This window comes from Uloborus diversus, chromosome 2 (assembly GCF_026930045.1).
Source record: "Uloborus diversus isolate 005 chromosome 2, Udiv.v.3.1, whole genome shotgun sequence".
NCBI lineage: Eukaryota > Metazoa > Arthropoda > Arachnida > Araneae > Uloboridae > Uloborus > Uloborus diversus.
Window position 1 is genome coordinate 75,680,078 of NC_072732.1, and position 15,966 is coordinate 75,696,043.

Here is a 15,966-nt window from a genome sequence, read left to right on the forward strand (position 1 = left end):
AATTTCGAAAGAATGCCGGCCTTAATGTCACCAAACATGGTCTTACTATCACGCTTTTAAAACTTCATTTTCAGAAAATATTTGGGCAAAGGCCTCCGAACCTCCTTTCTTAAATATCATCAAAACTTAAATTTTCCATAAGTCTTTTGAAAAACCTAAGTTAGAATAGCCTCTGAACCACTTATCCTAATATCATAGAATACTGCTTAGGTGTTTGGAACTTTAATTTTGAAAAGAAAATTCAGGGGGGGGGGGGAGCTCCAGAACTCCCTTCTTGTAAAAACCTTCAAAGTGTCTTTAATTGCGTTTTTGTTCAATTTCGAAAAATTGGTGGGGAGAAAAGGGGAATTGATTTCTATCTATTTTTCAAAGGAAAAAACGATCGGGTAGAATCTCAGAGTTTCATTCCTTATTCTAACGTCTACAGATATGAACTATACAATCATATTTTAAGGCTTCAACTTCTATAAATTTCCGCAGATCGCCTTGTACCCTTTTTCCCCCATAACACCACCAAAGACCGTCTGAAATTGCGTTTTCCAAGCTACATATTTCAAAAAATTTCCGGGTAGAATCCCTGGACCCCTCTTATTAAAAGAGATTTTTTTTTTTTTTTTTTTTCAATTTGTGCCCCCTAAACCTATTTTTTAGTTGCGTCACTGCTCCTGTTGTCATGTTTTGACAAGCATAAAAGTTTTATTGATTATTCATCACTTAGAGATTAGATAGATATTCAAAGTGGCTTTAACTTAGATATTAATATGTTTTCTTCTTCCAAAATGCATTAGTATATCAGAGGAGCTGCTGAACTCAAAATAATTTCGAAATATAAAGTAAAAACGTACACCGAATTGCGAAATTAAATATTCGCACTTTTTTTTTTGGATAAACTAAATGCCAAACTTTTTTTTTTTCGTTTTATATTTGTATACAAAACCTCCCACCAGTTGTTAACTATATTTTCCTCGAACGCCAGAGCATAAAGGCGCTCAAAAGACATTTGTACGACGGCGCCGATCAGGCTTGGCGCGGCCCTGTATAAAACTACCCTAATCAATTTTTTTTCCCTGAAATTCAATGTAACGTGTTCTTTAATAATGCAATGTAAAATAACAATAAAAAAAGTTGAAGTGTTTAAATAATTTATTGTATTTATTATCCACCCAAGTTGAAAACCTACGATTTTATGATTACTTTACCCCACCAGACCCTATATTACATAAAATATTGCATGTAGGAAGAGTGAAAGTAGGAAAAGCATCATTATTTAGAGGGGAAAAACATTTGACTATTTGTGTAGGAAATAAAAATTCAGAAGAAAACAATTTTCAATTATTAAACTAACACCTCTTTTTACTATTGGCAAAGTTTATAATGAAGAATGAAAAAACATTACCATGTGCAACGTATTCAACGTTGAAATTAGTGACCTCATAGTTCTACGTTTTTTTATCAAAAAATAATATAATAACTTTTCCTTACAATGGCTATAGTAGAATTTTTCCTGTGAGTTCAAATTTATTTTTTTTAAATATGTTGGTATTTTTACGCATACATTTGCACTTTATTCTCGGAATTTCAAACTTTGGATTATAAAGAACAATTTCGAATGTAAAGAACATTAATAAATCATAATATGAAATACACAACTTTCTAGAAAAAAAGTTGTTCTTGAAAAACAATGATTTGTACGAATTGCGAATATGACTGTACGGTAACACCCGCAACATGTACAAATCATTATTTTTTGAATCCAAAAAAAAAATGCTTTTTGGAAGGTTGATACATAATATATATATATATATATATATATATATATATATATATATATATATATATATATATATATATATATATATATATATATATATATATATATATATATATATATATATATATATATATATATATATATATATATATATATATATATAATGGTTTCTTATATTTATATAAATAACACACAAACTCCAAATTTATTTGTCCGGTGTAAACTCGAAAACTACTGGACCAATTTCGTTGAAATTTTCAGTTTGTCTAGGTTACTGCAGGAAAGTTTATAGATCGTTTCAAGAAAAATACGATGAATAGTTCTTCTTTAATACGAAATTTATTTTTTTGACCCTATATGGATGTTTTTACTCGAAATGACTATCGCATCGTCCTAATTTCGGTTTCCTTGGAAAGAGCGGAAAGAATACATTATTAGAATATTTTCTACCTACGGTAAAAAAAAAAAAAAAAAAAGATCAAGGCTATTGAGAGACCTTGACAAAGCTTACCTGAACAGCTGAAATTGGGTAAAATCACTCCAATAAAGAAAAGTAGCTGGGAACGAGATCGGGGCTGTTGCGTGCCATGTTGAGCTTAGAAAAATGCAATTTGACATTTTTTCAGCGGTCCAGATACCTTTGATGAGATTCCTTTGGTGCAAACTTTTAAGAAGCTTGGGAACAATGGAAAAAACGCTGGCAGAGGTGCGTAATCAAGGGTCATATTTCGAAGAGTTTTAGTTCGCTGTACAAAAATGATTAATATATTTTGTGTTCTCAGACCACTCTTCAAACTTTGTGAACACACCCTTTATACTAGAGATAAATGATTAGGGTGCCGAGGGGGAAATTGACTTGTTCAAAGGTTGCCATGACTAGAAATCTTTTGGGAACCCCTTGCTTAAATATTTTTTAGGGGAAGGGCAACCTCGATAGAATCATTCATGAGTCGTATGGAACGAAAAGTTCTTTTCGTTTTCTATCTTTAAAATTTTTTTTAGTGTTTTTCCCCTCACACATTTAATAGCAACTAACAACACATTAATCATTTGAAAAGTACAAAAGAGTGAAATTTCTTTTTACATTAAATATATTCTTTGCAGATATGGATGGCTCTAATACAATTTTTGATGCATCCTGAATGTCAGAAGAAGTATGAAGTTACTGATTTCCGAAAGGATCAACTATTGAGGGTTAGTATGCTTCACTGAAATAAAAACTAAATGTATCATTGCTAACTAATATTATTTTATAACCACACTGTTCACTTCACAGTGTAACTTAAAGGATGAACTCATATCTCTCAAATTTTTTGTTGTTGAAATTTTATTAGACACTTTGATTTGATATTACACATGACTCCCCTCCTTGATCCTTGCATGTTCGTTCTTTTCTGTTATTGTGCTTTTTTAAGCAGATTTAAATATAACAGTAAACGATTGCTTTTGCACCCACAGGTAGGATAGAAAAACAAATTTATAAGGCAAGAACAGATAGAAATCCTTATGTTTTTTTTTTTTCTTTTTAAAGGGAATAGCTTCTTCAATTATGAAAAGTTTCGCCCATGACTGTGCTCGAAAAATATAGATTTAATCTACAACTTTAGAGCTTTTGAACACGGCTCTGAAAATATTGAATATCCTTTCATTAATTAGTGCTATTAAAAGTGAAAAAAAAAATATATATATATATACATTCTTGCTTGATTAAGGAGGGTTTTGCAAAAAAAAAAGTACAGTTTTATATATAACGAAAATCAATTTCAGAACAATCAGTCACATTTTAATTTAAAGCCTTATTACAGTAAATTCGAGTATTTTTTTTCAATTCTGCAGTAAAAGCCAGTCGTATTCCATGGACTATCCATATTTATACTAATAATATGAAGCTGTAGAGTTTGTTTGTTTGAACGTTATAATCTCAAGAACTACTGGTTTGAATTGAAAAATTCTTTGTATTGAATAATCCATTGATTGAGGAAGGCTATAGACTATATAACATCATTTAATGACTAATAGGAGTGGAGCAGCAATAAAAAATGTTATGAAAACGGAAAATTTATATCATAATATAAAATGCTTGGAATGCCTAGTAGGTGGCTCGACCTGAATCGATATGCTTCGTGATCCAGTGCGCGTAGGTTCGAGTCACAAATGAGGCAGATCTCGAAGTTCCTAAAAATCGAGCTAAGTACTGCCTGAGTTTCAGAGAAAATCCTAAACAATACTAGAAATGAGTAGTAAAAAAAACTCATTACATTGTCTTATTTTTCTTATTAATGAGTTAATTAACAAATAATGTAAAACTTAAGAATTTGCTTGTTTGAACACACTAATCTCAGGAACTAAAGGTTCGAATTGAAAAAAAAAAAAATTATGTTGATGGTCCATTTATTCAGGAAAGTTATAGGCTACACTGTGAAAACTACAGGTTGCATTCGGCACCTTTCAGGGGTGAAACGCTTGTTCACCAGCGGCACCTAATACGGAGCCGAAATTGCACCTCTAACTAGGGTGAAAAACAGGCACCTTTTAAAAAATAGGCAGCCGGGGTGAAAAGAATGAACCTCCGGAGAGAGAAATGGCACCCTTACTGTAAATCCTCCTCCCCCCTCCCCCGTATTGTGTGCTCTTTTGAATACAGTTGTGTGTTTCTTTTTTTTTTTTTTTTTTTTAATAGTTTTGTTTTGATTCATGATAGTCTACGTTTTGCAAACTTTTCACATTGCATGAATTTAGTACTGGAAATGATTAAAACTTGTAATTACAGCATTTGATCATATTTCAGTGTTTTCAAAATAGTTAAGAAGTGCTTATTGCTTTAATTCATCTGATCGTTCTCTTCATCAGTGTTTCTCAACCTCTTTTGGCCCACGGGTCGGTAAAAGCAAATGAAAAACATTGCGAACTTGTGAAATTTTTATCCTTTTCTTAAAAATAAATAAAATAAATAATAATAATTATATTAACTCCCGGGGCGGTAAAAAACTTGTGAAAAAATTCTGCGAACTGATGAGTTTTTTTTTTTTTTTTTTTACAAAGCAATAATTAAAAATGAATAAAGCAATAAATATCTACAGACTTTATTTGGTATCAAACAGTTGTCACAAATATATTTAAATTAAAAGACGAGTAATTATTTGAATAATCATAGTTAAGTTAATGATCATTTGTGAGAAATAACCGCACAGAAAGTAAAGTGTAGAGGTACTTATGAATTATTTACATGAAGAGTCAAAAATATTCTGGGATATTAAAGTTACGGAAAAAACAAATTCGTTTCTCAAACGTTCAAAATTTCAATCAAAATAACAATAAAATAAAATGCGCATGAAATTTTTCGACAGTTTAAAAACTTAAAGAAATTCCTAACGCTATCGAAATATTAACCGCTAACAGGAAATGATTCAAACACTTGACGAAAAAGCAAAAGAAAAAGCTAGACGGAGAGAGATTTCTTTTTTATTTTTTGCGTTCGCTGTTGTGTAGTAATCTACGAAGCACAAGAATCATTTTTATTCAGGTTCTCACTTGTTGATTATTGAAAATCTAATTGCGGTTATTATTTTGGTGATTACCTAAATGTTGCTTACCGAGTACTCAAGAAAATAATGATATATATATTTAGCAGCGCTTTGAACGATGGAAATTTCACGACACTAACGGTACTACGGTATCGTAACGGACTAACGGTAACTGAAAAGCATTAAACGTACTTTTAACTATGTTTGAAAGCCCTAAAAGCTACAAAGTGATCAAAAGCTGTACTTACTTGTTATTTTAAAGAATTATCCAAGAAAAGTTGAGATTTAATCCAATAGTGTACTTCATTCAATGTGAAAGACATAGAAGCCACGCATAGATGCAACCTATCATTCGTCCGCCATTTTGAAGTGGTTGAATGGTGAATGTATGCCGGAAGCGCATGCGCCAGCAAGTCATTTTTGCGATTGCTTGCTGTTTTGGCACCCCTGTCCCTCGATTGTCTGCTGTTTTCGCACCCCTGCTCTACTTCCTGGCTAGTATGGCATCCTTGGGCTCCATGCTTTCACCTTAGGGGGAATATATTCACATCGTCTGGAACCTCTGGTTATAACAGTGTATATAACATCATGCTATAAACTAATAGGAGCGGAGCAGCAATAAAAAATGTTATGAAACGGGAAAATTTATATCATAACATAAAATATTTGAAACGCCGAATATACGTATATTTTTGAGATAGACCGTGCAACACCGTGCCATGCAGCTAGTCAATAATATTATAAGAAAATAAGAAAGGAAATGTTCGGGAAATTCGAGTGCAAATTTAACTTGCAACAAAAAGTTCGCTTGACAAAAAACGCTTTTTTTTTTTACAAAGAAATTGCTAAAATATTCCTACTTCCTAGAAAAAATTCGTAATATATAGAAGTTAACAAATTAGAGGTTTGTTAAATACAGATCCAACTATTATATATATATATATATATATATATATATATATATATATATATATCTATATATATAATATATATATATATATATATATATATATATATATATATATATATATATATATATATATATATATATATATATATATATATATATCTATATATATATATATAATTTATTTTTAAATTTCGATATATAGAAATGAACTTAGTTTATCATAAAAATCTCACATTAAAATTAAAGCTAATGTTCACCAACCATAATTAGTCATGTTCCCATGAAATTTCTGAGGGTATATTCTAAGGTGACTCAAAAAAAAAAAATTTTTCAGCTAGAGTCCAGGACAACCCCTTATTTCTTTTAAACTTACTAATAGTATTATGCTGTAAAAGTTTTTAACTTCTTACTCAAAGTTTAAGAGGGTGCTCAATGCCCCTTTTATTTAACATTAGCTGTAGCATAGAAAATGCCACAAATTTAGAAACAACTATTTTCCCCAGCTGAGTTTTTGTAAATAATTATTTTAATGCAATGTATATGCATATTACTAGTGTATATTATGTATAATATGTAGCATTGTTTTGTCATAACATAATTTTCTCCCCTAACCTTCATTTTTCATGTGACAAACAGTCTGAAGTAGAAAAAAAAATCTACGAATGTCTCGAAAAACAATTCGATATATAGAGATTTTTTTTCGATGTATAGAAACATTTTTTATATGTAATGGACATAGAAATTTGCTGGGATTTCGATACATAGAAAATTTCGATATATGGAAGTTCGATATACGGAAGTTCGACTATATATATATATATATATATATATTATATATATTATATATATATATATATATATATATAAGATTTTTCAAGTAACGAAAAAATGTAGATAAAATAAACAAATTAAAGAACACAAATAAACCTAGTAAACCAGATAACAATTCAGAATGCGAATTAAAATATTCAGAACAATATAATAAACAATATGTATTCTGAATTGTTTTAAAGAACATTAGTTCTGTATTTACAACAACAGTTGCTTTATAACTTGATAAACATTAGTTCTGCATTTACAACAACATTTGCTTTATAATGTATCAAGAAATGATATTACCTGGTTTACCTTGGTGACTCGCGACGCGTTCCGACACCTGTGAGGCTCATTGAGAAGGAATAGATGGAGAGAGTGCAACCCTACTATCCCGATACTGCAACAGTACCATGTGACCTGGGGAGCAATTTCGAGTTGACCGTAACCGCTTAAGAAGTTTTCATTAGCTGAAGATATTCATGATAACAACCTTTAACTGTAGAAGGGAAAAATTAGATTTATAGTAATAGTGCAGTATTCTAGCATTGTAAAACTGTGAGGAAAAAGCCACACCAGGAGGTCTAGTAACTTTTCCCTAGCATGTACGAATGTTTTTTACTTCTAAATAAAGAAAAAATAACATTTATATGCATTCAACGAGTACATATTCCACAGTTGCCTATCATTTTTAAATTTTTGTACTTATTTTACCTATAAAAGTTATAAAACATTGTATATCTTGAATGCAAATAACATTTTAGTTCCATAAAAACACTTTTTTACTTAACTACTAATTACTTTAACGGCTCTTTAGTAATTTTGTGTACGTTTGCTTTGTTGGCGAGTATCTTCTCGCCAAGCTCCTGTGAACACCAGATGCACAAGAATAAAGATTTGCTATTTTTTATGCTTCCAATTTAACTACTAGTATGCCTGCGTATGAAATCATTTCAAAACATTGATTACAATACATATAAATCCATAAATTTTCAGTCAATAACAGAACACTTTAAACTATTTGTACATGCCCGTCGTTTTAGGGAATAAACAACAAAATACACGAAAAATGCAATTACATTATATTTTAAAATCCGGAAAGAACTGGGGAGAGGGAATTTGAATGATAGGCCTGTATTTGTATCCGTTATTTATTTTATTTATTTATTATTATGCGGTAAAGGATTTGGAGCCAGAGTTGCTCTGATTTGTAGCCCCGACTTCAAATTAAGCGCCGTCGCGTTGTCTGAAAAATATTTAATGCCAAAAGAGCGATTGCGTGCCAAAATCGCGACAACTTCCCAGCCAAAAAAGTCACCTGACCTGGGAAAACATTGGATCCCAAGCTTATTTCACTGAGACATTTGCTATGGCTCCCTTCATTAGTATTCCTTCTCAATGGTAAGGCTACGCTTAGAGTATGCTGCTCCCCACCTATTGGCGAAGAAGCAACTTATTTCTGTTTATGTTTATTTGTGTTCTTTAATTTGTTTACATACCTACACTTTTTCGTCGTTTTTAAATCTTAAATACTAGATAGTAATGTTAAATACTTCTCGATTACTTTTCACAGTTGAGATCAAAGCTAAGTGGATTTGTCACAGACCAAATGCCTATTCTAAACGAATTAGTACGTTTCTTGGAACATCTCAACATTTTTGATGCGCCAACCCCGAAATCTGATCTCATAATTGAACAGGTAATTTTTAAAATTAATTCACTAATTTTTAAAAACAATAGTGAATTAAATGTCTTTTGTTTGTGTAAGAACTTTTTTATTTGTGCTTCTGAGCAAGCTGAAACTTGTACTACTTTAGGGTATCGCGAAAAAAATAGTTTATAAATTGGGGTATAGAATGATATTTATGTACAGGTTTGGTTCAAAAAGAATGATGGAGTTCCAAACGCCTAAATTTCCAACAGTAAACATGGTGCAAAAATGAAATATTGAATGTACTTAAAGCCTTCTCAAGCTGTTCTATGGGTCCTTTTCTTGATGCCAGAACAATATCGCACACTGTGCTGAATCATGTCATAGACGTGACGTTGAAGCATGTAAGCAGTCACCGAAGCAATTGCTGCAGCGATTCAATTTTTCAATTCGTCAAGATTATCAGGTGAGGGGCGTATAAATACAGTAACCTTTACACATCCTCACAGGAAAAAATCACATGGGGTTATATCTGGTGAACAATGGTGGGGGGGGGGGGCAATCATAAAGTTCCAAATCGCGTCTCCCTTGATGACCAATTTTTCTTAATTAATAATAAATCACAAGTGGGACACATATAGTAACACGTAGGGACATCTAGCAATAGCCAATTAAAAATTCACAACGTGCTCTTTCATTCAAGCTTCACCAGAGAACTGTAGGTCTAATATTCCCAAATTCGCAGCCTTATGAAACTCCACCATTCTTTTTGAATCACCCAGTATTTTTCATTCATTAAATAAAGGCACATAAAAATGTATAGTATTAACATTTTTAAAAGTGAAAAAAAAAATGTTATTCAACTGGAATTTTATCAAATTATACCCAGAATTTTCCTTAAAATTATAATGCAGTTCATTTTTGCTTGACATTCCTGCAGTAATCGTTGAGAAAGAGTTAAAGAAATAACTTTCAAGAAGTTTTTTCATCTCTTTGGAGACAAAGATTTTGAAGCCAAATGTTCCAATTCTTGGCAACCAATTTATCGCCAAGTCTTACGCATAATTTTGTTTCCGAAAGAAAATAAATTCTGTAAATGTTGTTTCTTCGTTCGTGCAGTTTCAGTGTTAAGAAAACAACCTTTCCTCACTGCAGTGCTTTGTCGATCAAAATTAGAAATTTGTACATAGATTTTCTGGATAACTAATTTCTTTTCCCTTCAAAGGAGTGCTCTATTTTTTCTATGGCGCATATATATATATATATATATATATATCGGATTTTTGTGTGTTAATATGTTCAAGGAAATCTCTGGAATTTATACTATTTTTTTAAAACAACAGTTTGTCTACTCCACTAGTTTATGTTTCGTACCGTTTTATTCTTATAAACGTAAACACAAGCACCGATTCCCCAAACATGACCACCGTTTTTCCCCCCTACACGTCTCACGTTTTGGAAATGCCCCCCCCCCCCCATTTTGTTTAGTTTTCGATAGTTCAATAGCCATTACTTTTATTTGGAGGAGAAAGGAGCATTATATTAGTCGTTAGCACTCCTCTGAGGGGCTGGAGAGGTGCAAAGTTCAAATTCATGAGCATTTGAAGCAAGTTGGGAGACTCATGGAGGTATTCCTCCTTAAATATTAAAAATATCATCAAAACCAATCTTTTTTTCCTATGGGTTTGTTTTACAATTTTTTCACTTATTTTTTTGCATAAAACCAGAGTATTGGGCCAATGCTCTATTTTTACAAGCTTGGTTCGCATTAAAAAGAATGAAATGAAATAAATATATGATTTATGTTGTTGTTGTTGCAAATCTCCGGTGTTTAGCAGCGCTAAACCAGGTCTATAAAATTCGTCACTCTCAAAAAATCCAACACCAACATTGGATCCGCCAAAAGATCCAATCTTGAAAGTCCCAGACAATTCAGTATATGTTTGGGGGTGGCCTGATGGTCGGCACACTTCACACAGGTTGGAAAAGTCTTTTTTCCACTGCAATAAGTCAATGATTTTACGTGTCCACTAATGAGACTAGTGATGATCGTCTGATCTCACCTACCACACTTGAGAGATAATGCACCTCCCGGGCACTTCGCCTGGTACCAATTATGGGTAGGAGGGACAGTCCAGGAGGACTTTGCATCTCTTTTAGCCTTAGAAAATAGCTCCAAGTAAGTCAAGGAGTCAGGTGTATATAATGGCTCACCAGTCCCTTTTTTTAGCCAAGATATCGACCATCTCGTTACCGTGTACATCAACGTGAGATGGACTCCACTGAAAATGCACCTCTCGAAAAGAAGAAATATGCTCCAGTTTGATAATAATAGAAACACCAGTACCATCACCACCCTTTATGCCAATTAGAGAGGTACTGGATGAAACTTCGGCTATCTGACAGAATCCAAACGGCTGAAGAGCCGGGAGAAGACAAAATTGAACCGAGCCCTGCATCGATAGCAATAAGCTCGCTTCTAAAAACTGAGCAACAGTCTGGATTTCTTCTGCTTAATTTTTGTTGCACACCCTTGGAATAAAATATAAACCCCAACTACCAGAGCAGTTACGTTTCATCCTTACTACCAACCGTATACATTATAATAGATATTGTTTTATCACTTCTAAAGCCAATTGTTTCAAATAAGCCGGTGCATCTGATTTCTTGTTCACCCTGGGAAGGAAGATCCGTGTGGAAGTAGACTCTGTTTAAACCAATTGAGGGATTAATGCTCTGTTTCAAACGATGCTGAATTACATTTTTTGGGATCAAGTTGTCTGAGTCAGCCAAGCTTAAAGAGCTATTTTTCTTTAATCTTTTATTGTTGGTCCACCGCAACAAGAACTCAGACGTTCGATTCTGGGTCCCATAACTGGTGAGCTTTGAGAAATATTTCACCAAATTAGTTTTTCTCCTAAGGCTGAGAGGTTGCAGATTGGCCTCATATAGTACTATCTCATTTGAGCAACTATTACGAAGTCCTGTAATAATACGAGCCGCACTAAGCTGTACACTTTCAAGCTTTTGTAAGTTGGTGTTTGAGGCACAACTGTAGACTGGATAACCGTATTCTAGAATAGGCCTTATTAGGGCCATGTAAGTAGTTCTGAGAGCTTTCGAGTCGGCACCCCAGTCGCGCCCTGAAACATATTTTAAGATCATTAAGCGTTTTTTGCTTTTTTGTATTAAATGATCGATATGTCTATTGCAAATAACTTCGCTGTCCAGAACAAGGCCCAAGTATTTAGTGTGCTTTTCCACCGCAAGCGGATGAGCATTCATATAGATTTTTGGCTGATAGTTAAAAAGTCTCCTATTTGTTGTAAAGAAACTAACTGTAGATTTGGAAGGGTTAAAACACAATTTGTGACCCTCTGCGAAACCACACTTCATTGAGTGTAGAGTTGATGCAACGTTCCAATTTATTGAAGTCAGGGCCAGAGTCCCATAGCACTAAATCGTCTGCGAACAACCCCACTTCGCATCTTTTCGAAACCTCCCTCTCAAATCCAGCTATAAATAATGAGAATAGGGTTGGGCTCAGAACAGATCCCTGAGGAACACCCTGAGAAAGCCCAAAGCTCTCCGACAAAGTGTAGTTGAACTTTACCAGGATGAATCTGTTTCTCAAAAAGTCGTAAATCCAGGCCAAGGCCCTCCCATGGATTCCAAAGGACTCAAAGAGTTTAGTTATGAGCCTTGGCTTCCATACCCTGTCAAAGGCCTTAGTCAGGTCCAGGAAGGCAGCCAAAGTATGATTAGTGGGGGTTTTATTATAAGCATCTCTAATCTTTTGACAGAGATAAAGCACTTGATCTGAGGTGCTATGTCCTGCTCTAAAACCATATTGTTCCTTCGGAAGAAGGTCGTGAGTATTCAGATAAAAATTTAGACTCTTTAAAATCATTTTTTCCATTACTTTGCAGGTAATACATGTCAAGGAAATGGGCCTATAACTTTCAGGTGAAGAGGCTTCTTTATTAGATTTTCTAATAGGGATAATAATTGCCCTTTTCTAATCTCAGGGGAGCCGCCCCCGACTCCAAGATTCATTCATGATATCCAAAAGTCTTCGTTTCCCCTCATTTCCCAGGTGGATTAACATCTGGCCGTTAATTCCATCAGGTCCAGGCGATTTATCCGCTTCAAGATCTCCAAGCGCCATCTCTAATTCATGTAAAAGAAATTCTTTCTTAAAGATTGAATTTTCGAGTTGAGAAGAGCGACAACCATGTACGATTTTGCTAGCCCTTTTCCTTACCGTCTTTTCTTCATTTGAAAACTTCAAGATACTCATCTGTTGATAATGAGAGTCTAGCAGATTGGTCGCATGTTTATCATCCTGAGCAATGTGTCCATCTTTATCCCTTATAGTATTGCATTTCTCAACCTGTGGATGTTCTTTACTAATGTTTTTTACTAGTTTCCACAGTTTTGTGACGGGTGATCTTGAATCAAGTTCTGTGCATAAGTCGTTCCATTTTTATCTCTTAATAAGGAGCATAAGCACACTTAATCTCTGCATTTACTTTATTTAGATCAGTTCTGGTCAAACTATTGTTGGAATTGACTAAATCGTTCTGTAGCTGTTTTCTTTTTTCCAACAGTGGCTGTAATATAGCACAATCGTGAGTGAAGTAGCGCCTAAAGTTCTTAATTTTTCCCCTGGGGATAGATCTCCAAGAAGATTTAGCGATTACTTTTTTCAAAGCGATCCAATCACTATCGACATTGTTACACAGGGGCTTTGACTTTAGTTCATTGTCAATCAAATTAGCAAAAGAGTCCCAGTCTGCCTTTTTAAAGTTCCAGTGTTTTTGTAAGCTAGTAGTAACAAATGATTTACTGTTAATTTCAATCAGGGCAGGGAGATGGCAGAGGCGTAGGAACTTTGTAGAAGTAGGGGGAGCTGGGACACATTATGAGAAGTATCTGGTATGTAAAGGGCAGAAGCAGTGGCCCCTTAAAATAATTAGTGGGGGGGGGGGGCTTTAATTTTTTTTCTACATATGAAATTAGCTTCGAAGCTTCCATCTCTTTTTTTTTCTTGTATCAATTGTTTGTGGAGAGAATGAGGTGATAAAACTTCTAGTTTTGAAAGAAGGTCAGTTAGTACTCGATGATGAGCACGTAGAAATAGAGGAGTTTCGGGGATCCTCCCCCGGAAATTTTTCAGAATTCTTGTTCTAAAAACGAATTTTTAGGCGATCTTTGGTAATGTTAAGGGGAGAAAAGTTTTGAATACCTTCTCTGAAAATTTTTCGAAATTAATGTCTTAAAAACGCGATTGTATACCATATTTGTTGACTTTAGTGAAAATATAACTCGAAGGATTGTCCTCGATCGATTTTTCAAATCGATTTACATCTCCCGCCCAATATTTCGATTTTGAAGTCTTAAACGTAATTGTAGACAACCTTTAATGATGTCAGAGGAAAAGACTGTACTAGGGTTTGGAAACTTTTAAACTTGAAGTCCTACTAGAGAGCGTTTTTCAATGGTGTTATCAGAAAAGGTTCAGAGGTTCCTTCTCGTTAATTTTTTCGAAATTGTAATCGCTAAAACACGCGACTGTGGATCATATTTGTTGGCGTTAGGGGCTCAGCAATTTTTTTTTAAATTGAAGTCCCAAAAACGGAACATTACATAATCTCCCATGTTGTTGGATGGCAAGATATCCAGGGACTCTCTTCCGGTAATTTTCAGGAAATCGGAGCCTTGAAAACAAAATTTGAGGTGTTCTGTAATAATTTTGGAGGAAAAGGGAGGCTTCGACAGCGTAGCATTTAGAAGAATTTCTTATTTTCTGAGAACTAGAAAAAGGCGAATGGATGAAACAGGAGGGCGGAGAAATAGAACGTTGAAAATGTGTTAAAATGAAGTGTTCGTTGTATATTATATTGTTCAGATAAGTTTTTGTAAAAGTCTTTGATAGAAACTATAAAATATTAATATAATAATATTGTTGGGGTTTTTTTCTGCAATAGTAGATGAAAAGTAACAATTTTGTCATGAAAATATATCTGTAAGTGACGAAAAAACCGTAATTTAGAAAGCAAAAAAACAAGAATAATTGTAACTTCGTAAAGTATAATCTGAGGGGTCAGATAACTTAAAATGGGATAAGTTTTTGGAAAGTTGAAATTATTTGAACAAGTACAAACAACCTTAGCAATCTTTTTTAGTTATGTCTGGAGCACACATGCTATTCATATTTAAATGCCAAACTGACTCATCACCCCCAACTTGCTAGACACTTAATCTTTTGTTCCAGAATTATAAAGAAATTAGCCCAAAAATCAAAAATAGGATGTTTTTTCTAATTTGTGTGGTCTTAAAAATGTATTCTAGATGATCTTTGTTAATGCTAGGGTGGAAAAGTGGCACTTGGAGCGTTTTCCTCGGCATTTTTCGAAATTGAAACTAGAAAAATTTTATATTTTTTCTCTGATTACGTTAAGGAGGTTGGTATTTTAGGGTTCTTCCTGGAAATTTTTCAAAATTGTTGTTCTGAAAACGCAGTTTTAGACATTATTCGGAGATGTTAATTAGAGAAGAAATCCGGGCCCCCCTCCCAGAAATTTGTCGAAAATGAACAATCTAAGAAACGCAGCTGTGTGCCATCTTTGATATCGTTATGAAGACTGGAAATTTTTCCAAATTGGAGCTCCAAAAACAATTTTATTTGACTTTTAATGATGTTAGGGGTGAGTTTTCGGGTGCTTTACCCCAGTAATTATTTGAAAGGTAAGACCTTAAACGAAATTTAAGATTATTTTAAATTATATTGGCGGAGGTGGAGGGGCTGAAGCTCATTAATAAAATTTTCGAAGTTAGTTGTCAAAACGCAGTTTTAGATGATAGTTGGCTATGTTACTGGGAGGAGAGGTTCGGGATCCGTCTTCAGCAATTTTCCGATAGTGAAATTCCAGAAACGCAATTTTAGATGACTAGTTGACCCACGCGAAGCATTCGAGTTCAAAGGAAGAATTTCCTGATTTCAATGCAACCTCGAGATGCTATAGACCAAAGCAATGCGTAGTAAAGAAGCAAAATAAATTGAAATTTATCCTTCTGCAAAGTCAAACTTCGATTTACAGTCTTAAAATCAATGTTTTGTTTCCTGATTTCAACAACAACAGATATACAGCTTAGAATTTTGCATATTAGTGGAAACTTGGATTAAAATTCTGCTGAAAAACAAAAACCCATTAAAACGATATTTTTCGGCCCAGATTTGAACTCCCACCCTTTCCCGCATTAGCACGCTGCTTTATCCAACCAAGCCAATGTG

The 15,966-nt window shown here is 33.7% G+C and overlaps 1 protein-coding gene across 1 annotated transcript in view; it reads left to right on the top strand.

The window, feature by feature from the left end:
- The window catches only part of LOC129217111 (zinc finger MYND domain-containing protein 10-like), a 59,860-nt gene that overhangs the window by 21,176 nt on the left and 22,718 nt on the right, over window positions 1–15,966 (top strand). The window contains exons 7-8 of the mRNA XM_054851362.1: window positions 2,876–2,965; window positions 8,592–8,717. Coding sequence (XP_054707337.1) covers window positions 2,876–2,965; window positions 8,592–8,717 — 216 coding nt within the window. The remainder of the gene's footprint in view (window positions 1–2,875; window positions 2,966–8,591; window positions 8,718–15,966) is intronic.